The sequence below is a fragment of the Vulpes vulpes genome, chromosome 5, assembly GCF_048418805.1.
Source record: "Vulpes vulpes isolate BD-2025 chromosome 5, VulVul3, whole genome shotgun sequence".
In the NCBI taxonomy this organism is placed as follows: Eukaryota; Metazoa; Chordata; class Mammalia; order Carnivora; family Canidae; genus Vulpes; species Vulpes vulpes.
The window spans coordinates 133,356,985-133,379,291 of record NC_132784.1 but is presented as its reverse complement, the minus strand read 5'-3'; the positions used below and the strand labels follow the sequence as shown (position 1 = coordinate 133,379,291).

General features: G+C 43.2%; 2 protein-coding genes across 4 annotated transcripts; both read left to right on the top strand.

Moving 5' to 3' along the window:
• The first annotated feature begins 121 nt into the window (after nt 1–121).
• PSMA2 (proteasome 20S subunit alpha 2) lies at nt 122–10,769 on the top strand. The gene is made up of 8 exons (XM_026006654.2): nt 122–237; nt 4,244–4,320; nt 5,028–5,160; nt 6,562–6,684; nt 7,408–7,489; nt 8,981–9,054; nt 10,343–10,400; nt 10,488–10,769. Exons 1-8 carry the CDS (start codon nt 197–199, stop codon nt 10,602–10,604), a joined length of 705 nt encoding a protein of 234 aa, XP_025862439.2. The 5' UTR covers nt 122–196; the 3' UTR covers nt 10,605–10,769.
• Nucleotides 10,770–15,160: 4,391 nt separating this feature from the next.
• On the top strand, nt 15,161–19,114 carry C5H7orf25 (chromosome 5 C7orf25 homolog). 3 transcript variants are annotated; one of them, XM_072760063.1, is made up of 3 exons: nt 15,161–15,323; nt 16,918–17,972; nt 18,009–19,114. In XM_072760063.1, exons 2-3 carry the CDS (start codon nt 16,939–16,941, stop codon nt 18,238–18,240), a joined length of 1,266 nt encoding a protein of 421 aa, XP_072616164.1. In that variant the 5' UTR covers nt 15,161–15,323; nt 16,918–16,938; the 3' UTR covers nt 18,241–19,114. The 3 variants fall into 3 exon arrangements, with proteins under 3 accessions (XP_072616164.1, XP_072616163.1, XP_072616165.1); XM_072760062.1 differs by having other exon boundaries at nt 16,539–19,114; XM_072760064.1 differs by having other exon boundaries at nt 15,166–15,323; nt 16,918–19,114.
• The last annotated feature ends 3,193 nt before the right edge of the window (nt 19,115–22,307 follow it).

Sequence of the window (22,307 nt, the reverse complement as noted above, 5' to 3'; positions counted from 1 at the left end):
CCAGCCTCGAGCATGCGCACAGGCGCAGAGTCCGGCCAACTTGACGGCTGGAACTACAACTCCCAGCATGCCCCTGGAGCGGCTCTTGACTCTCCTCCAATCAGAGAGAGAGAACGGGAGGAGCGGGGCGGGGAAATGGGAAGCCAGCGGCTCCAGTGCGCATGTGTGCGGCTGTGCTCTGGCACTCCAGGCAAAGATGGCGGAGCGCGGTTACAGCTTTTCGCTGACTACATTCAGGTATGGAAGGAGCCCCCGGGTCCTCCGTGGGTCCGGGGTTGTAGGAGCTCCCCCCTTGCCCGGTGTTTCTCCGTTCTCGCCTCGGGCATGATGCTTCCCGGGGGCATTGCAGTAGGAAATAGGCACGGAAATGCGACTTTGCAAAGTCATTTGCGTGGCCCGCCCGCGGCCTGGGAGCAGCGGCGCCGGGAAGCCGGGGAGACCTTGGGGCCGCGGCGGGGAAGGCCAACACCGAGGGTTTACTCTCGCCCCGGGGAGCAGAGAATAAGGCACTTTGCGGGGGCCGCTGCCTCCGCGGGTCCCGTTGGGAACTCAGGATCGCCTCCCTAAGCCGAGTAGGCCTGGCGGGGGGCTTCTGGATGGAGCTCGGGACCTTGGCCAAGCGCCCTGGGCCCCTCTTTCCATTCGGGGACCCCCCTCGTTGCAGTTTGGGGTGAGCCCCAGCCTCTGGCGCTTCGAAGCCTCTTCCCGCTTCGGGCTCCCCCTCCCCTCCCCCCCGCCGGTAGAAGTTTAAGGACTGAAGACGAGCGCGCTCATCCCGTCGCCCCTGGTGTCCGGGCCCGACCCCTGGGCCGCTTGGCCTTGGGGGGGGGGCGGGGAGGGGTATGTTCACTTTACCGAAGGTCGCAGGCTTTTCCTTATTTCAGAACAGTGGGCCGACAAGTATGTTTTTTTCGAACTGCACAGTTGAGATGGACTCCTGTTCCCAATGTAAGGAAACCCATCGACCTGGTGACGCTTCAGTTGGACCGCTTTCCTTTCGCATCCGAAGTCTCCTGTTGGGTTGACGGGTAGTTCTTCTCTCTGACAGCCGAAGGCTAAGCGGGATCTGACTTGTTGAGTTCTTGCCGTGCGGGTGCAACTTAACCTGCTGCCCATCTCTTCTACTACCCTGTGGGATGTGAACCTTATTTCAGCGAATTACGGGTGAACTAACCCACAGGTCGAACGCATTATTACATGGCTCGTCCAAGGTCCTAGATGAGCAGCTGAGTTCACGTTGAAACTGAGTTTTCTTTCTTTTCTTTTTTTTTAAGATATTTATTTATTTATTGAAACTGAGTTTTCTTTTTTTTTTTTTTTTTAAGATATTTATTCATTCATTCATTAATTCATGAGAGAGAGAGGCAGAGACACAGGCAGAGGGAGAAGCAGGCTCCGTGCAGGGAGCCTGACGTGGGACTGGATCCTGGGACCCCGCAGTCATGCCCTGGGCTAAAGGCAGATGCTCAACCTCTGAGCCCCTCCGGGCTGCCCCCCTGAGTTCTTTCCAATGACAAGATTAATAGACTATTATCACCGCATGTGTCTTCTTAAAATACTCTCTTTACACTTGGCAGTTTTCAATAATAAATGAGGGTTTTTTTTTGTTTTTTTAACCTTTGTCTGTAATGATACACAATGGTAAAGAATAAGAGTTGCTAAATAATCACTTCATACTTGTGGAAAAAGCAAACGTGGTTCTTTATCTTGAAGAAAGCGTAAATCCTTTCCTTAGAATAAGTGAAGCAAGCGGACACATAAAATAGCATCAGGGACTGAATCCATCTGTAATAATGTATTAAATTTATTTTTTTAACATAATGGTTCAGTCTGTTTCATTTATGTATATATATATTTAAAGATTTTATTTATTCATAGAGACACAGAGAGAGAGCGGCAGAGACACAGACAGAGAGAGAAGCAGGATGGACGCAGGGAGCCCCACGCTGGACTCCATCCTGCGTCTCCAGGATCACACCCCGGGCTGCAGGTGGCGCTAAATCGCCGCCCCACCGGGGCTGCCCTGGTTCAGTCTGTTTTAGATTCAAAAATTTTGTTTCTAGCCTGTTGGTGATCAGAACTAAACTATTAATGGAAGTTAGGCGGCTATATTATATTCTAGGATGAAAAAGTGTTGTTATGGATTACGTTCAGTTGAGGATATTAACAATGAATGAGTGAACAAATTGGTGTCTACTAATTCATTCTGAAAAAAAAGTTTTTCTCTTACTCAGGAATTTTTATTAAAAGAGAGTAAAAAGAAGAAATATAACTGTAGATTGGATAGTCAGGAAAAACCAGTGCTTAGAGGTGAATTTTGAGACCAGAAGGTGGGGGTGGGGGAGCCAACTATTTGAAGACTTAGTGGACAGAGAAAAGGATTATGTAAAAATCCTGAAGCTGGGAAAGGGGTTGAACTACAGGAATTGATAATAAGGCCACTGTGCTGCAGTATAGTGAGCAAGGAGTCAGTGCGGGTAGGGTCACTCTTGCAGAGCCGGTAGGCCAGAATAGGAAGTTTGTATTTTAAGTGAACCAGGAAGTTATTACAGGATTTAAGTGAAAGGTTATATGGTACAATGTAGCTTTGGCTGGGGGGAGTGAATTGGGGGTGGAATAGAGGAAAACTAGTTAGAAGGCTGTATCAAGTATCCCAGATAGAGATGCTGGTACTTGAATGAGCTGCTGGTGTAACTACAAAGATGGTTGATTGCTCTGTGAGCTCACAGACTGGTGAGCTGTCATAGGAAGATGCAGTGGTAGATGTGTGTGCAGGTGGTTGTGTGAACAGAGGAGGTATATTGAAGCTTACCTGAGCCCTTAAAATGTTCCCCAGGAGTATTTGAGCTAGATGTTGAACAATAATTGAAAGCTGCATGGACCCAGTGAGTCACGATATAATTGTTGAAATAGTGACTAACAACAGGAAAACATGTACAGCTTAATTTTAAAAATTTAAATTTAGAGACCTATTGATGTTATTTCACTCAAGTTAACAAATTTTGTCATTTAAGACTCGTTAGACTGCCACACCTAGGCTTATTCCATAAGTAGGTCTAGTTGTGTCTCTGTCAGCCAGATGATTGTGACTGCTGGCACTAGGTTATATGCTAGAGGACTGACCAATCACTGTTCCTCACGCTCTGTGGAGAATAATGGAAGCTGGATGAGTCTTAGCCAGAGAACAAGTATGGAAATCAGTCTATTCTGGATGGTCAGGACGGCTTCTCTAAGAACGTGACGTTTCTGTGCAAGAGTGAAGGATGACCAGGAGAGAGCTCACCTGACAAGAGTGAATTGCATTACAGACAGAGGTGTTAACCTGTCAAAGGGGTTTTTGAATTCTGAGAGTGGTCTGTGTGTCTGGAACAGAGTTGAGGCTTGAGTGACAGAGTTTCCAATAATTTTATGAAGATGAAATGAATGACCTTCTGAAACTCAAGGTTATATTTTCACTAGTACACGGAGCTATGAAGCAAGCTATGTCACTTTAGACAAATTACTTTCACTCAAAAACTTTATCTGTAAAGTTAAGTCTGTGACGTTTGATTTTAATTCAACAACTGGTGAAACAAAGTATGATTTCAAAAGCCATTTTAGGGCTAGTATTTGGCTATGAAATCCATGCAATCAGCTATGTTAAGTATCGCCAGCTCATAGCTTCTAGAAATAGCTTTCTGTAGAAAATGTTTTGTCCTGGGTGATAACTGGGTCTTACCTCTCCGGCCTTGCCTACTTTCTAAAACGTGTAACTCCACCCATATGAAACATATGCTGTTGTTTGGTATTTAACAGGCACGTGTCTTAATAACATTACCATTTAGTATTTACTGACTGCTAATTTTGTGCCAGGAACAAAAGGCATCACTTTATTTCATCTTCACAACAATTTTTTGATAGTACTATACTATCCCCATTTTATGGATGTGAAAACTGAGACACAGTGGGGTTAAATAACTTGCCTGAAGTCACAGGTTGTGAAGTGGTAAAAGGCAACAGTAATGATACTGCTGCCTTAAGAAGCAGAGAAGAAGGGGGAAAAAAGGAAAGATGTGTTCACTTTCAAAGATGTGTTCAAACTGCCTGGTAAACTCCATTTCTGTACAGCCACAATATGTGAAAGCCCAGCTATTCCTTGGTATCTGGTTAATGGATTTGACCTCTGTATCTGCTCTAAGAAATATTTCTATCATACATATTTGAAAATATGTGGATTTAGCAAATGCCTTTGTTTCTTTTTAAGCCCATCTGGTAAACTTGTCCAGATTGAATATGCACTGGCTGCTGTAGCTGGAGGAGCCCCTTCAGTTGGAATTAAAGGTAATTAAATGCTTCATTTATTTCAGATGCCTGTTAACAGTTATCCTAAAGTTCTTTTGGAATTAATGAGTAATTAATACAAATAAATAGCTGGGGGAGCATAATTTTTAACAGTTCTTTCTGTTGATTTATAGTATTTTAAAGTTTAAAGAAAGTAATAAGCCTAAGAAGCCTAAGTAATAAGTAATAAGTCTAAGAGGATGATTAATTTTTTTTTTTTTCAAAATAAACATAGCTCCTTTATCTCTTAGTTATAATAACCCACAAACAGTCTTTCTGAATATTGAGAGAACTGAATATTCTTTTGTATTTCCACTGATATATACATCATTATTCTCTGGCAGTTTTTATCCTTTATATAACAGAAAATGTTAATTATAAAACTTAATCTAAAGATACCCTTTTGAAGTCTGTATCATTAAATTTCAGATTATAAGAACAATAGCCAAGTAGGCAGAAGTCTTTTAAAACATATGGACTCCTGGGTGTCCTGGAATACTTTAAGAGATGTTAGGTAATGCATTTAGCTACAAGGATTCCTTAGCACAATATAGATGACCAGTAAGGGGAAAGTGGATTTACCATTTCTTAGGTTTTATAAATAAGAGGAAATAAAGTGGTTTGGGTGAATTGCATCCATAATTAGAAAACTGTGGAAGCAGGGTCTTTAAGTGATTAAACATTTAGCACTTTTTTTTTTTTTTAAGCCGCAAATGGTGTGGTATTAGCAACTGAGAAGAAACAGAAATCCATTCTGTATGATGAGCGAAGTGTCCACAAAGTGGAACCAATTACCAAGCACATAGGCCTGGTGTATAGTGGCATGGGCCCAGATTACAGGTACTTTTATACTATTTTTTTTTCACCACTTTATGAACTGTTTGTCATTTATACTTTGAGGAGAAAAATCAGGGATGTTTTTCCTTTAATCTCCCAACTCTTTATTTTTGTACTTTGTTTACCAACAGCATCATTAGCAACCGAATTTAGCTTGTCTGCAAGGAATACACTAAGGGTTGCTTTAAGGATAACTCAGTGCTGCACTGTGATAAAAGAGGAGATCAATACTTCTCTTAACCTCTGTTTAGTGATCACAACCCCTCTTCTATCATCCAAAGGCTGTGCTGTGCGCTAATGCATTTTAAAAACAAAAGCAACACAAGTTATAATAAACTATATTTTTAAAAAAGTTAACAGGAGCAAAAGAAAGCATTACCATTCAGAAGTAACCCCATTATATTTATTTTTGTTCTTAGCAAAGGAACAGAATTTACAAAGGCCACTGAAACGAAACATCAGGGCCTTTATGTCAGGGCACCAGCAAGTTGAAAGAGATTGGCAGCTTTTTATGTTTGTCATTTAACAAGTAAAAGGAGTATTATCACTTCATTCCTGATTTTTTGGAAACAACACAGGTAGAACCAAATTTTCACTTTAATGAGTCAGAAAAATTGCTTGAATGCGGTCAGGCTTCACTACAGTAGATGCTGTTGCTGTTGTGTGGAAGGGATACCACAGCGTACTGATGGAATACACTGAGAGGACGGGGATCTTACAGAGACGGGTAATGTGCATGGGTCATGTCCGCAGTACAGGAGTGGGTAAAGGTACATCCTATTTGTCTTGCTAATGTAGTTGATTACTTTGTAGAGTAGTAATATTTTTTAATAAAATTTTTAAACTTATGAATAGTTTCTGGCCGTTCCTTAATATCTGAAGGGTACTCTTTTGAAGTGCAGACTGTGGAAAGGATTGAAGCAGAGTGATAAACATACGTCCCAGGTTGTGGGTTGTGGGACATCCAGGGGTGTGTGTGTGTGTGTGTGTGTGTTTACACATACATATGTGCACCATCATATGGGCATTTGTTTTGGCTTGACTGAGATAGCAAGACAGGATGACTACCCTTGGGAAACGGGGTAGAAGCCATGGAGGAAGGGAAAGTTTCCATTGTGTACACTAAATCTATTCTACTGAGCTGACTGGTACCCGTTGTCCTTAGTTTTCATCCTTTTGCCTTATCCCTGTCCCATTTCCTATGGCTCAGCTCCTCTGTGTTGCTGTGATGTTTTCTTGTTAACTGGAATCAGATGTCAGAGCAAGACTAGCTTTGAGCTGATTGTTCCCATTACATAGATACATGTAAGACTTGTGCTGCAGGTATATGCCTATAAGAGAAGAGTCATTAGGTAACCAAGTATAGAGGTTTTAATGAAATCGTATTTCTTCCTTGTCTGTTAGAGTGCTCGTGCACAGAGCTCGAAAACTTGCTCAGCAATACTATCTCGTTTACCAAGAACCCATTCCCACAGCTCAGCTGGTACAGAGAGTAGCTTCAGTGATGCAAGAATACACTCAGTCAGGGTAAGTTGATTTTGTTATTTGAAATGTGTCATGAATTAGAGAAAAGAAACCGTTTTAGAAGAGTGAATATATTTAAAAAGAGGACTTAGCTCTATTTAATAAGTAAAGAAAATCACTCTGATGAATATATCTAATCTCAGTTGGATCTAGAATATTTTCTTAATGAAAAAAGTAGAGTGGTTTCTTGCTGTCAACACAATAGCAGAAAGCAGCTTCTAGATAAAGTCCTTTTGCCAGGGATTGAAACACTTCATTATGGGCAGGCAGTTATTCCTGCTTCCAAATTTATCTTTCCAACCAGAATGATTATAAGCACATGAAGAAAGCAGTAGCTCTCTGACACCTCTATATTCATTTAATTTTCTGGAATCTGGGCTACATGTGGATGAGGTAGGATAAAGGGAGCTGCTGATACATAAAGCTAGTGGAAATGCTGCATTTGTTGAAAGTTGTCATTCTGTTAAGACACAGAATGTTAACTTCATACTTAACTAACCCCAATATTTGTGTTCCTCCATTTACCAAAATGATTTGACTAATGTTCCTTAGCACCATAAAGAGAATTCATTTTGAATTGATTTGTTCAGAAAGGTATGAAATACTTTTTAAGGAACTTACAAGTCTAATTCATTTTACCTGATGATTTGCTTTATTAATACTTAAGAGGATTAGTAAATCCTTAGGTTGACTTCACACCATAATTTCATGTTTTCTTTTCTTTAGTGGTGTTCGTCCATTTGGAGTTTCCCTACTAATTTGTGGTTGGAATGAGGGGCGACCGTATTTATTTCAGTCAGATCCATCTGTAAGTATCATCAGACATATTGGTGGGATTTGTTAAAATACTCTGCACATCTAATAAAAACGACCACAAAGTTTAAAATTTAGCAGTACGTCCTTTTTTCTTATTCATTGGGACTTTAGAACTATGGAGTAGTGCATATTCATTTCCGTATTTAAAATGTTGGTAATTCAGTCTTCTGATGAAAAGGGTACACTAGTTCTGCCCTCAGTTCTGGTGCCTTCTCTTATCCATTAACTTCACATACTTGAATAATTTGTTGAAATAGTTATCAAATCTTTTTAAATCGGTGGAATTTTGTTACTTTGACAAATGTGGTGAAAGCTTTGTGTCTGGAGGACAGTGCTGTACTCCTTGCCATCTGTTTAATCCTGGGGCTGACTTCAGTGTCTCTTCCTGCACACACACACAGATGTAACTCTTGAAGCCAATGTTTTGCAAAGTGGGTGAGTCTGTCTCCTCTAAGGCAAAAGATAGGTATCTGAGTTAGAAGGTGTTCGTAGATGCTACTACTGCTCCACAAGTATCCTATTTGCTATGAGGAAAACTGGAAGAAAAAATTTCATGATTAGGAATGGAATTTTTAGAATTTGTGGATCATGAAATAACTGCAAATTCACTCTGAGTCAGTCTTACACTCTAACCTTGTAGCCTGGAAAAGAAAAGAAAAATATTTTGGTTGTTTGTTACTTAAATGAGAGAAGCATTTTGGGAGGTAACAGTGTCTGTTACCCCATTTCTGAGCTGCTGAAGCTAAATGACAAACCCTCTTCCCTTCCTTTCCAGTGGGGTAACAGAAGGCACCATCCCTGGGGTCCGGGTTTCATTTTTTTGCCCTTTCCCTCTGTTCTATCTAAAAGGCAGTTATTTCTTTTAAAGTATGTTTGATATATTTCTTTCAGTATTTTTCTTGTATGTTTGCGTATATGTATTTTTTCAGTAGATTAGGCCATATTATATAAAATAAATTGCTGCTTGCATTTAACGTTAGATTACAAAATATCAAAACTATGAAATATTTTTAACGAAATGCCCTCTTTTTAATTTATCCAGCAATAATAAAGACTTGCTCACCATTTTTCGTCAGACTTTTATTAGAGTCCTTCAACCATCCTAGTAAGCTGAAATAATACTTTTGCTTATTTGCCTTAGGTTAACCTGTTCCTTTAACTGACTTTTTCACATAAATTGTACCATAAATTACACATATACAGAGTGTACAATTTGATGAGTTTTGATAGGTGTAAATACCTGAATACAATCAAAATAACTGAAGATCCTCCATAATCTCCAGAAGTTTCTTCATGTCTCTTTGTTACTTTCCTTTTCTAAAAATAGCCTATTTTCTGACATTATCCATTGCATTCCACTAAATATTCTGTGAACTTAGAAGTCAGAGACAAATTTATAGAACAAAAAAAGAAATGGCAGGGTGCTATAATTAGATTAAGGATTTAAAATATGGTTTTATGGTTATCTTCTCTTCCTGATTAGGGAGCTTACTTTGCCTGGAAAGCCACAGCAATGGGAAAGAACTATGTGAATGGGAAGACTTTCCTTGAGAAAAGGTAGGCTTACGGTAACTAGATTGAGCAAGCTTACTTTATGGTTCTCAATTCTCTTTAAATAATTAATATCATGAATCTGATAAACAGATTTGTTTTATTACTTTATATTCAAACATTCATTTGTATAGTGTGGTTTTAAATAAACAAAAACTTCTCTCCACCCTGGCTCCCTGGTCTTCAATATATTAAGTGGTAATATTATATATTTCTTAAGAATTTTTCTTCATTCTTACAGTTGTTTCCTAAATGTTGTTTCTATTTTGACTTTGTTTCCCCTCCTATAATCTAAAAAGATTTGGAGTAAAGAATTTGGGAGGAAAGTTTAAGTGAGTTAAGTGATAACAGTTTACAGTATAGCAATTATAGAAAATAATTGTGAAGCCAAATACCTGGTATTCATGGTAGATTAAATATATGATGTATGTGCTTGAGAAATAGTGAGGAATTATGTAAAACTCTGCTGTCACTACCCTAGCACAACAAATTGCTCTTCCTTCCAGCTGTATTCAGACTCAGCATTAGTAGCCCAAACATGTCTACATTTCGAATGGCAGAAGTTTGTAATTGCCTGTGACCCACAGATCAACCTTCTCAGTACATTTTTCACATAATGTTGAGATTACTAAAAATTGGGGCACGTTGGGGGCTCAGTTGGTTAAGCATTTGCCTTCGGCTCAGGTCATAATCTCAGGGTCCTGGGATTGAGCCCCATGGCAGGCTTCCTGCTAAGTGGGGAGCCTGCTTCTTCCTCTCTTCCCTACTTATGCTTTATCTCAGTATCTCTGTCTCTTTCTCTCAAGTAAATGAATAAAACCTTTAAGGAAAAAAAATTACTAAAAATCTTAAACCTGGGGTTAATTGGTAAATTTAAATAATTCTAAAATCTTTTTTAAAGCGCCTTAATAGTGAGTCTTTAAACATTTCTAAGAAAAAAATATAAGAAATTTTAGCAAAGGTCTGATTTCTTTATTTAAAACAATTACCATATTGCCACCACATTCTGATTATATTAAAATATTTATACTCCTGTTATGGTTACAAGCTTCATGATAGGAATGCATGTCAAATAATTGTCAGTTTCTTATTTGGGGACAGCTAATTGCAGTGAATGGACTAAAAGAATTAATCTGTAGCTTATTTTTAGGAGTGTTTTAGATTTTTAAAAATTCTTATGCTGCTGCTGTCAGGTTGAAATAATCATAAAAAAATGTAAATTGTGCCATAAATCATTGTTTTTCTGTTTTTTTTGTTTTTGTTTTGTTTTTGTTTTTTCAAAAAAATTCTTTAGATATAATGAAGACCTGGAACTTGAAGATGCCATTCATACAGCCATATTAACTCTAAAGGTTAGCACAGTTTCTAACAATGGGACTTAAAATGAGTTTATAATGAAGTGCTTGGAAAACTGACCTTTTGCCCTCTCTCTTCAATAGGAAAGCTTTGAAGGGCAAATGACAGAAGACAACATAGAGGTTGGAATCTGCAATGAAGCTGGATTCAGAAGGCTCACTCCGACTGAAGTTAAGGATTACTTGGCTGCCATAGCATAATAACCAAGTGACTGAAAAATCTGGAATTTCAGATAATCCCTCTACTTAAACATGTTTAAAGTATGTTTTGTTTTGCAGACTTTTTGCATACTTATTTCTACATGGTTTAATGGACTGATGTTTTTAAAATGATACTTATAAATCATAATAAACTGTTAAATCCAACTTCTAGCTTTTTAGGAGTTAGTAAAATTTTAAAATAGTGATTTCCTGCTTTTTATCACAGTTGACTTCTGGAAACTACACTGCAGAGCAGAATGGTGAACTCATTCTTCATGCAATTTTGGTTCAGTCAAGTCTTGTTACATTCTTTACTGTCAGATATTGTCTGTCAGTAAAGCAGAATGCTGATTTTAGTAAACATCATTGCATTTAGAGCTGAGAGAAGCTCTAGGATTCATGAGATAAGTTAGATAGCATAGGTGTTTTGTAGGCATCGTTAGATGTGGATCAGTGAAACCCCAGGACACTAACACTGTACTAGAGCTGTGAAGGGTGCTAGGCTGAAGGGTTTCCTATGGGAGATCCGTGATGTAAGTAAATAAAAAATGGTGTATTGGTTCCCGTTGGTTTCTCCATCACAAGTAGGTAAATATTTAAAAAGAGCCCCTCAGATTCTACTAGACGTCTTACACCCAAGGATGAACGTTAAGTGCTGGAAATAAAATCCTAATACTTAAACATCAAAACTATGGCTTAAGGCTCTCCCTCATTCATGTAATCACAGTGTAATCAGAACCTTTACTGCAAATTAAGGCCCATACAAGCAGGCAAATAATGTGAACTCTGTTTTCATTATACGTGAAGACATACTGCTTAATTTTTTTTTTAAAGGCATTTTAGGATAAGTCATAAGTCTGGTCCACAGAACAGAGTTTATGAATATCATCATTTCTTACCAACAAACATAAAGTAGGCAGTTCCATGATTTGAATGTGGCTCAAAAAGTTTTAAGATTTAGCTGAGTGTAGGAGAAAAGTCTTAATTACCTTGCAGGATTTTGGTCAGGATTCCCAATTCTCCCTACTATCACGAAACCTCCTTATCTTACTTAGTACAGGTGACAGCAGCATTATTATGGGAGATGGCAATTTGATCTTTGATGTCAAAATGTTTTTCTTGAAGGCCCTATCTCATCTCTCCTATAGGCTCTTGGTCTATTAAGGCTCCGGCACACTAGAAAGAGAACATAGTAGTAAAAAGGAATGGCTTTTGGGTCAGGTCTTAACTCTTCCACTTACTGGCTGAATGACCATACAAAGTAATTATCTCAGGGTTTTCTAAGGACAAAATTGATGATGCAAATGAAAGGCCTGTAGGGCTCATGGCCAAGTACTCTGTAAGGTTGAGCTGCCTTTGAATTTGTTTTTAAATCTCTATTCAAAAACCAGAAGAGTGCCAAAATTCTACAAGTCAGAGAAAGGGAAAGAAAAGGCAGGCACGTTAAGGACATGTAGATTTCCTACTGGGGACTAACAGAAGAAGTCCACAGAATAAAGGGAGGAAGAATTCACTGAAGCAGATCTATGTCCATGTTCTGTTCTCTGGCTCTTGCCCCATTAAATGCAAAGCCTCATTCAATTGAAGCTGCCTAGAACACTTCTACCTTTTTCTCAGTTGATTCTTTTCATTGACTCTAAATTTAAGCCCTTCCTTTCTATCCCAGTTCTTGGGGAACTCCGTTCTTTGGTCTTGTGATCCCCCTGCATCCCTGCATGTTCAACTCCTCAGTCATTCTGGCTTGTGCAGTTGGGCTGCTTCAGTCTGCTTAAGTATCACAGTGTTTCTAATGTTCATAGCCTCTCTCTGTTCATTTGTTTTGTATCTTTCCACTCTTAAGAATTTTGCCCCCATTTGTTCTGTCCTTTCCTAGTTCCTCATAAACTGCGAATTTTAAGTTTGCAAAATAATTATTTAGGTATGAAACATGGAATATGTTTAAAATTCACATGTAGGGGGCAGGAGGGAGCTGGAAAGGGGGAATAAGGAAGGGGAATAATACTGATCTTTATAATTATTGAGTGCTGGTTCACTGGGCTGTGGGTGATAAGGATCAAAGGAGTTTTCATCTGTTCAGTCATGTTTATGGACCCAAAGCACCACCTCAGTCCTTAACCTCACCTCTTTTTCAACACCCAAGTGAATGATAGCTTCCTAAGCATGAGCATATTTGAAAAAGTTGGATAATTCTAACACCTCATTAAAGGCCATGCCCCTGGATTTCATGACTTTTAACTTTTTATGTATTCCAGCAGGTATTTTGCTCCATATTTTAAATAGGCTTAATCCGGTTCTCTTTGGATTCCTGAAGGTTAGCCAATACGTAAACTTTATATTCTGCAAGATGAGAATTTAGAACTCACAACTTCCTACCCCCCGCTTTCTCTCTGCCTCACTTTAATTAGATCACAATGTTGAGTTTAGAAGTTTTTATTATGGCTAGGTAAGTACACTGTGATTACACTTCCTGAATAATTTTCCTGGAGGTGATAATTGCCTCACTTTTTTGTATTCTGTGTAGCAGTCACCAAATCTCAGATTTCCCCAACAGGACTGTAAAATCTTTTGCATACTGTTTTCCTCAGTATATCACATCAAGTGATCCTAACTGTTCTCTCCCTAATCCTCTAGCACCCCCCTCCCCTCCAAACGCCTCCAGAAATTTCTCTCTTGGAACCCTCATTCTCTTTAATCCAGGCTAGTTGCTGGTTTGAAACTATATTCTCTCCTAATTGGCTGGGTTTAAAAATTCTAGGTTAGAAATGATCTCCACGTTTTGCAGGCATTACTCCTAGATTCCAGTGTTGCTGATGAGAAACCTAATGCAGTTGTGTATTTGTGCCAAGTTCTTTATAACTTATTTTCCCCCTCTGAAGTTCTTAGGACCTTTTATCTGCAGCATTCTGAAATTTCGGTGACGTGTCATCTTATGGGTTTCTTAACATTGTGCTGAGCATACAGTAGGCTTGTCCACTGTAGAAACCAAGCTCTTTGTTTTGGTAAATTTCCTAGTGTTTGAGAAATTTCCTTTTTCGCTCTAGTTTTCACCTGTCTTTATTGTACATTCTAGTGCAGTCTTACCCACCCTTTTCTACTCTTATTGATACATTAAAATTGGGGATATCATTTTTAATTTTGAAAAACTTTCTTACACTGTTACCTCCTCTTAAAGTCCTCATGTTTCATGAATGATATACCTTTTATCCGAGGATGCTAGTTATGGAATACTTGTAAGAACCATTTTGTTCTGCTTTCTGGTTTACTTCAAATTCCAAACAGAAAAACGTTTGGAAGTGCCATGTTTGTGAGCCCCAAACCTACTTACTGTGGGGATGCTGCTATAAGCCATTTCTCTCTGGTCTTTCATTTGCTCAGTTCTCCAGAGAAAAATCAGGTCTGGGGAGAGGAGTTTCCAGGAGGGGCACAGAAAACTGTCATTATTAATGTGTCCAGAGCCCCTCTGACTCCCTGCCTCCAGCATGGTAAACTCCAGGCTTCTGGCAGGGGAAGGATGGCTAACCGCCCAGCTGCACTGGACCTGAGGGAAGGACCCAGGTGTTTGTTCTTGCAGACCTGTAAGCAGTGCCCATTTTCACTCCTGCCTCACTGCTTGCCCCCCATCTACCTTCTAGGCACCTGCAGTTCTAAAGCCTTTCTGGGTTTTGCTTTGTGAGTCACTTGCTGCAGATACTTCACTCCATGGTGGTGCGAGCTCCTCCATTTACAGAGACGCTGCCTGGAGTTTGGTGGACTTAGCTTTAAAATAGATCTACCTTTTACTTTGTGAAGAGGATTAAATAAGTCCCTATGTGAAAAGCACTTAGAATAACGCCTGCCATACGATAACTGTCCAGTAAGTAAGTGTTACTATTGCTCTTTGTCTAACAAAAATGCGTTGACAGCTCACGTGCAGTCATTTCTTGTTTTTGTGAGTTTCTTCCGTTTCCTTTCCTAAGGCGGTCAAGTAAGGTTTGGAAGCAGGGGCACGCAGGATTGTTAATTTGCAGGCCCTTTCAGTTTTTACAATCAGCCCACTAGGCTAATACAAGCTTCTCTCTTCCCTTGTCCTTATCAGAAAGGCAGCGCAGGTCTGGTCTCCTCCCACTTTGTGGGAAGAGCCCAGAATTGAGCAGGAGGAAGTGCTGGCTTGGAATCCGGAGTCCCCGCTCTAGCACCCAACCGCCCGGAGACCTCAGACGAGCTTTCTGCCCGTTTCAACATTTTTGCAGGACCGACCCCTGCCTGCCATTCGGCAGGGGTGTACGCTCGGCAGCGGAAGTAGGTGGCCGGGCGCACCCGGGACGGGGTCCGCCAAACCGCACGACCTGTGCCCCGAGGGCGCGGGGTCAGCCCGCCCCGCAGCCCGCGAGCTTCGGCTGCGCTCCTCCCCCGGCGGGGCGGCCGCGGAGCCGCAGCCTCTGCCCGCGGCCGGAGGGGGCGGAGCCGCCTGCCCTCAACAAACATGGCGGCCGCGTTAGCGTCAGCCACGCTCGGGAGGCCACGCAGCCGCCGGGGACTCGCGGATTCGGCGTCACCCGGCGCCGGGCCACGTGACGCAGGAGGCTCCCGCGGCGGCGGCGGCGGCGGCGTTCGCGCGGGCTGAGCGGCGCGGCGGCCGGAGCGGGGTGGGGTCTCCCGGCGGGGCTTCCCGGCGGGTCCCGGCCTCGCGCGCACGTGCCTCGTGCCTGCCTGCTCGCGCTCGCGGTCCCGGCGCTGCCGGTGAGGAGCCCGGGAGGAGCCGGGGAGGCGGACGGAGGGGGCGAGGGAGCGGGCCGCGGCGCCCCTTCCGAGGCCCGGCGGGGGTGGGCCGGCCTGGCCGGGCGGGGGCCGCGAGGGGGCGAGGGGTGGGGGGGGGGAGGCTGGGCGGGGGCCGCGAGGGGGGCCGGGGCGGGGGGGGGGCCGCGAGGGGGGGGCCGCGAGGGGGGCCGGGGCGGGGGTGCCGCGAGGGGGAACTTGTGGGGGGGGCCGCGAGGGGGGGGCCGGGGGGGGAGGCTGGGGGGGAGGCTGGGCGGGAGGGGGCCGGGCGGGGGCCGCGAGGGGGGCCGGGGCGGGGGGGGCCGCGAGGGGGCGAAGGGGGTGGGGGGGCCGGGACGGGGGGGGAGGGGGAGGCTGGGCGGGAGGGGGCCGGGCGGGGGCCGCGAGGGGGGTACTTGTGGGGGGGGCCAGGAGGTAGGGGGGGCTGGGCGAGGGGGGGGGACGGGGGGTCGCGAGGGGGGACGTGGGGGGACCGCGAGGGGGCCCTCCCCCTGTCTTCCTCTCCCCCCCCCCCCCCCCCCCCCGTCCCCCTCCCCCTCACCTTGTCCTCCCTCTCCCCCAGTCCTTCCTCCTTCCCCCTCCCCTCCCCCTGTCCCCTCCTCTACCCCTGTCCCCTCCTCTACCCCCTCCTGTCCTGCTCCCCCTCCCCCTCCTCCCTCCCCTCCCCCGTTCTCCCTCCTCCCCCTCCTGTCCCCTCCCCTCCCCCTGTCCTGCTCCCCTCCCCTCGTCCTCCCCTTCCCGTCCTCTCCCCCATCCTCTCCCTTCCTCCTCCCCCCTCCCTCCTCCCCCCTCCTCCCCCCTCCTCCCTCCCCGTCCTCCTCCTCCTCCCTCCCCCCCTCCAGGAAGGCCCCCGCCGACCTCCTCCGGGTGTCCTCTCGCTGGCGTTGGCTCTGGCCCGTGGGCTGCAGCCAGTCCTCGGGCTCTTCCTGCCCGGGGGCAGGAGCCGAGGGGGGCGGGGCCTTCCGTCTTGCTGGCGTCCCGGGTGGACGTGGAGCGGGTTCCCTGGGGCGGGGGGTACCGGGGTACCGAGTGTCGGGCCAGGAGACACGCTCCCGCAGGAGGACACGGTCGGGAGGGCTTGGACTGGTCTCCGCGGTCCCCGCTTCTGGTTTGGACAGTTTGCTGACCAGCTAGCCGTGTGCATGTTGTAATGTAATCACGTTCTCTTCACTTTCCAAGCCTTCTTAGTAAAATTGCTCTACCAGCAAACAGTAAAGCTGCTGCTGAGGGAAGCCCTCGTGTCGTAGATTGCCTATGACATAAACTCCCGCGGTTTATTCGGACTGGAACGCGTTGAACAGGACTTTCAAAGGGAAGAAATAAAGCTCTAAAAAGTGTGTCAGAACCCCGCATACCGGAAAAAAAAGAGTTCAGGAGTAGAAGAGTTACCCTGTCCTGTTGTCAGAGGAGGGAGTCACTCCAAAAGCCGTCGTGCAGAAGTCTAGGTTCATAGACTCAGACCCGTTGCTAGATGGAAGTTTTATAATCTTCAGTGAAGAGTTCATTGCCCTAATTGTTGGGACTGTTTCGATTTCCCTTGTTTCTTTTCTTCTCATAGGAAAGGAATAATGCTGTCAGCATGTCTGCACACTCCATGCTCTGTGAACGAATCGCCATAGCCAAGGAACTGATCAAGAGAGCAGAGTCACTTTCTAGATCAAGAAAAGGCGGCATCGAAGGTGGTGCAAAGCTGTGCAGTAAATTGAAGGCAGAATTGAAATTCTTACAGAAAGTGGAAGCTGGGAAAGTAGCTATTAAGGAATCCCATTTACAGAGCACCAATCTAACACACCTACGAGCCATTGTGGAATCAGCAGAAAACTTGGAAGAAGTTGTTAGTGTCCTTCACGTCTTCGGCTACACAGATTCCTTGGGAGAGAAGCAGACCCTCGTCGTGGATGTCGTCGCAAATGGTGGTCATACGTGGGTGAAGGCCATTGGCCGGAAGGCGGAAGCTCTCCACAACATTTGGCTGGGCAGGGGCCAGTATGGCGACAAAAGTGTCATTGAACAGGCTGAAGACTTCCTCCAGGCCAGCCACCAGCAGCCGGTGCAGTATAGCAACCCTCACATCATCTTTGCATTTTACAACAGTGTCTCCAGCCCCATGGCAGAGAAGCTCAAAGAAATGGGCATATCTGTGAGAGGAGACATAGTAGCGGTTAACTCTCTGTTAGATCACCCTGAGGAGCTCCAGCCCAGTGAGAGCGAGTCAGATGACGAAGGCCCAGAACTTTTGCAGGTGACCAGAGTGGACCGAGAAAATATTCTAGCAAGTGTTGCATTTCCAACGGAAATTAAGGTCGATGTGTGCAAAAGAGTCAATCTGGACATTACTACTTTAATCACATATGTATCTGCCCTTAGCTATGGAGGCTGCCACTTTATCTTCAAAGAGAAAGTGCTTACTGAACAAGCAGAGCAAGAGAGGAAAGAGCAGGTTTTGCCGCAGCTGGAGGCATTTATGAAGGACAAGGAGTTGTTTGCTTGTGAATCTGCTGTCAAGGACTTTCAGTCTATTCTAGATACCTTAGGAGGACCCGGGGAGAGAGAGAGGGCCACTATGCTAATTAAGCAGATTAATGTGGTGCCAGACCAGCCTTCTGAGCGTGCCTTGAGACTAGTGGCCAGTTCAAATTCTGAGCGTGCCTTGAGACTAGTGGCCAGTTCAAAAATCAATAGCCGCTCATTAACCATTTTTGGGACAGGAGACACTCTAAAAGCCATCACAATGACTGCCAATAGTGGTTTTGTCAGAGCTGCCAACAACCAGGGTGTTAAATTTAGTGTGTTTATCCATCAGCCCAGAGCACTTACTGAGAGCAAAGAGGCTCTAGCCACCCCCTTACCAAAAGACTACACAACTGACAATGAACACTAATGATAGCCTTTAACTATTGTCATGGAAATAAGTTATTTATACCAAAGGCTGGGTCTTCCCGTCTTAAATGGGGAGGAAGAAAAGGTCTATAGTAAAAATAATACTTAAAGCTCTTAAACCAGTGGAGTGGATTGTGTGTCATCTCTAAAATATATAATCTAAAGTAGAGAAAGCACAAGAGGCAAGCTTATTTATCAAAGTGTCTACATTATAGCAATTAAGAACAGAAATACATCTATATAAAGCTTTTAGCTGTATTGCAGTACTTTTATTTGACTCAGTAAGGGCAACAACCCCCTAGTGGTAATCAGCATTTCTTGGAATAGGGCTACACCGGGTCTCGCATTAAATATCTGGAGAAAACTGAAGCTTGTTTTTCGTTATATTGGTTCATCAGTTGGTCGAGGCTGGGAAGTAATAGTTGATAATTAGTTTTAGATTATAAGGTTTTGGCTATTAATGAAAAACTTCCTTGATTGTTATGTGTCAGGCATACACTTGGTGCATTTGCAAAGAGTACAATAACAGAAGAAAATAAAGTGAATACTGGTCTTGTGAGTCCCATGAATCTATGGATACACCTTTGTGAAAAGATAGCCCCACTACTATAAAACTGGGACATTTAATGTAAAATTAATTAATTTGAATAAATTGTAAAAGTCATAAAAATAATTTTAGAAATTCAAATTTTACATTTAAGTACAAATAGTTCCCATACTGCAAGTATTTGACTTATGAATACTGCCTTTACTCTTTGTTTTGCAAGTGCAAGTGACAACTGCATTACTTCACTCTTGTGAAATGGTGGTAGGGGAGATTCCATGCCTGTTGCATGACACGAGTTGTAATTAAAAATAAATTTTTTTTAAGTCCACATTGCCCTAGGTGCTTTATTTGCAACAAAACAAAATAGATTAGCAAAGTAGATATGTATTGACCGTTTTTAAAAATTGGGACATTTAGTCCTAGAGCTTAAGTATTAATGCAAAGCCAAGTATAGAACACACTGCCACAGAACACACTGCCACAGCCTGACCTCTTTGGTGCCAACTTTGCTATTTTGTGAGAAGGGAACTCAGTTTCCAGCCACAGTGTTGGGTGAGGAGGGTCGAGGAAGGGGTCGAATTGATTATAGAATGTCCATGAGCGCTGAAATGAAATGAAAAAGTACACTTGGGGATGTTTCTCTTGGGAGAGATTGCATTACTAGCTCAGAACACAAATCCTGGGGGAAAAGGCTGTGATTGGGATTCCAATTTAGTATAACTTGTATTGCAACGGAAATTTTACACTGTTAAAATTGGGCTTGGACCTCTTGGAGCAGCTATTAAGGTACTAAGGTGCTTGGTACTGAGCATTATAATAGTTTGATCTAAAAGAAGATGAATAATTGGTCATTGCTCTAAGGAATTGTTAGTCTGAAATGGAGTTGAACAATTGAAGTGTAATTAGTTTATTGAGTGTTGTCATGCACCAGGCACAGTACAAAAGGCTGAGCTTTCAAGGAGTAACAGAAGGTAGATTTCTATCCCTTTCCACTATGAATTAATATCAAAGGACTTGAATCTTTGCCAACTAGAATGTGTGCAACCACAGTGCTCTTTGAGGAAACATTTCTGAAGTGGCCATGGCTGTGGTTCTCCCATGAACATTTTCCTTTTCTAGACATTCAGTGATTACAGTTCCTAACAATATAATCAATAATGCAAGGGATAGATATGGACACCTGGTGGGACCTTGAATCCTGGAATATAAAGACAGGATTAGTACCCTCTCTAGAAACACACATGCACTTGACCCACACATACCCTAGACCTGTCACTGACCAAAATTTGTATATATAAAGATAATAAAAGAATGTTGTCAAATACCAGTTTAAAACTGTCAAGTTTAAGGAATCATATGAATCATATGGCTATAAAGCAAAGCAAAAGTCCAAAAGATTATGAAATGTGAAGATGTGTAACGTAAAAGCAATGGTTAGGACCAAGAGTTGGAAGTGGTGGGTGAAAGTAAAAGCGTGTTAAAAAAAATCCTCATCTTATTTAAAAGGGAGTTAACAACTTTATAATTTTTGCCTCTGAAAAATAGTGCAATGTAATTTGAGGTGTCAAACAGGAAATGTGACTGATGGTACAAGTTAAACCAAGCTGATCTCGCTTTCAAATGAGGAGTGAATTTGGAGAATAAATGCAGTCTATATAGGGAAAGACAAATCATAGGAGTTCTCAAGGAAGAATAAAAGCCAGGAAGCATAAAGTAAGAGACATAAAAGATCAAGAAGGGCATAAAATAGCTGGGGAGAAGATACGGAAATCTCAATAAAATAGGAATTAGAATGGAAGAAAGAAAATGTAAATAACCAATAGCCATTGGAAAAAAATGTCAAAGTTATTAAGTAACCACCTCTAAGAAATGTCCAGGTCCAGTTAGCTTCATTAGATAAGTTTTTGCTTATTTTTAAATATCAATTAATGCCTTGCTTTAAAAAGTAATGTGGAGCACCACACCATTAGGGTGGGCAGTATTCAACATGGTGGCTGTGTTCTTACCGCCCCGCCTGTGTCCTAGAAGGAGAACTGTGGCCCACTCCTGCTTGAGATCAGAGCCTCCGTGGAAGACTGGAGCCCGTTTGTGTAATAGGCTGGTCATCTCAGATCATTGCTGTATTGGGAATGTTTTCAGATTCATTTTATGGAACATAAGCATAACTCTGATACTCAAACCTTGACATGGTATCCTAAAAGAGGAAAGCTGCAGCAAAATCTCGGTTTAAGAAGATAGGCACAAGCATCCCAGTTAAGAGGGAACCCAGGCGGAGAACACCTCACCCTGTGGGAGTTTTGTTTCCCAGAGGATGAAAGGCAGAGATGAGTCCCCGACCTTAACACTGGGGGGGCTTGAGGATTAACCTCCATGCTGGGATAGAATCAGAGACATAAGGCTCACTTGAGCCGAAGTAATCCCAAGACCCCTGCGTGAAGCCAGAACCTTTGAAAATCTGCGGCTCTCATGAAAGAAGATCTTGCAAGCATTGCCCAGGGAGACAGCAAAGAAATTTGACTCTCATGGCCCTGAGTGGCATAAGAAAAATCAAGCCTAGCCCATGCTGTGCATGGGTTTAGAGTCCTAATTCTGTCAGTAGCTTCCTGGGGAAGACCCAGTGATGTGAAATTAGTATAAAAATTGTCCCAGGCAAGTTACTATCCCTCAGACGCCTGATGGAAACATGCATGGCGTCGTTCTGGACTTGGGGACACTTTAGTTTCCCAAGCCTCACAGAGTCCAGTGGAAAAATGAAACCTTGCTTGGATGAGCTTCGAGTGAGACCTGGTATAAACATAAGAAGAAACCAGTGAGTTCTTCGGTATTGGGGTCTTTGATACATTCCACATGTATGTTCTGGAAAAAAAAAGAATCCAGAATGGCAGATGGAGGCTAAAATACCACTTGCAGCAAGACAGTCCATACAGCTAAGTTGGAGGATGTAGTTCACCTTTACGGAAAGAGCAGAGCCCCAGAGTCAGGTAGATGCTGTCTACCCAGTCACAGGTCGTGCTGGGCAGGTGACAGGAGAGCTTGTCCCCTGCAGAGAACACCTCGCCCATGAGAGAAGCTTGTTCCCGAGAGGAAAGGGGACAGAGAAGAGCCATCCGTGCCAGGCAGTCCTCTCACATTTCATGATCACCTAAATGACAGCAGAAAAGGGACAGGAGTGTGCTGGTAAGCGAGGGAGCCTCCCCACTCCCCCCGTCACGGAAATCACAGTAGGGAAAAGGCATTCCTGTCTCCACATTAAAAGAAAAAAAAAAAGGATTAGAAAACATAAGATAAACAGAGCATGCAGGCAAACAGGGCTTCCGGAAATGAAAAACTATCACTAAAATAAAAGCTGAGAACTAGACTTTTAGAAAGTTACTTCAGAGACAAAACTAAAGATTCTGAATTGAAATCTAGATCTTAATAGACTTCCCAGAATTCAAGCAAAAAAAGTGGAATGATGGAAAATGGGAGAAGCTGACGCAGAGGACATGTAGGAAGGTTCCACAGAGGTCACAGTAGACCCG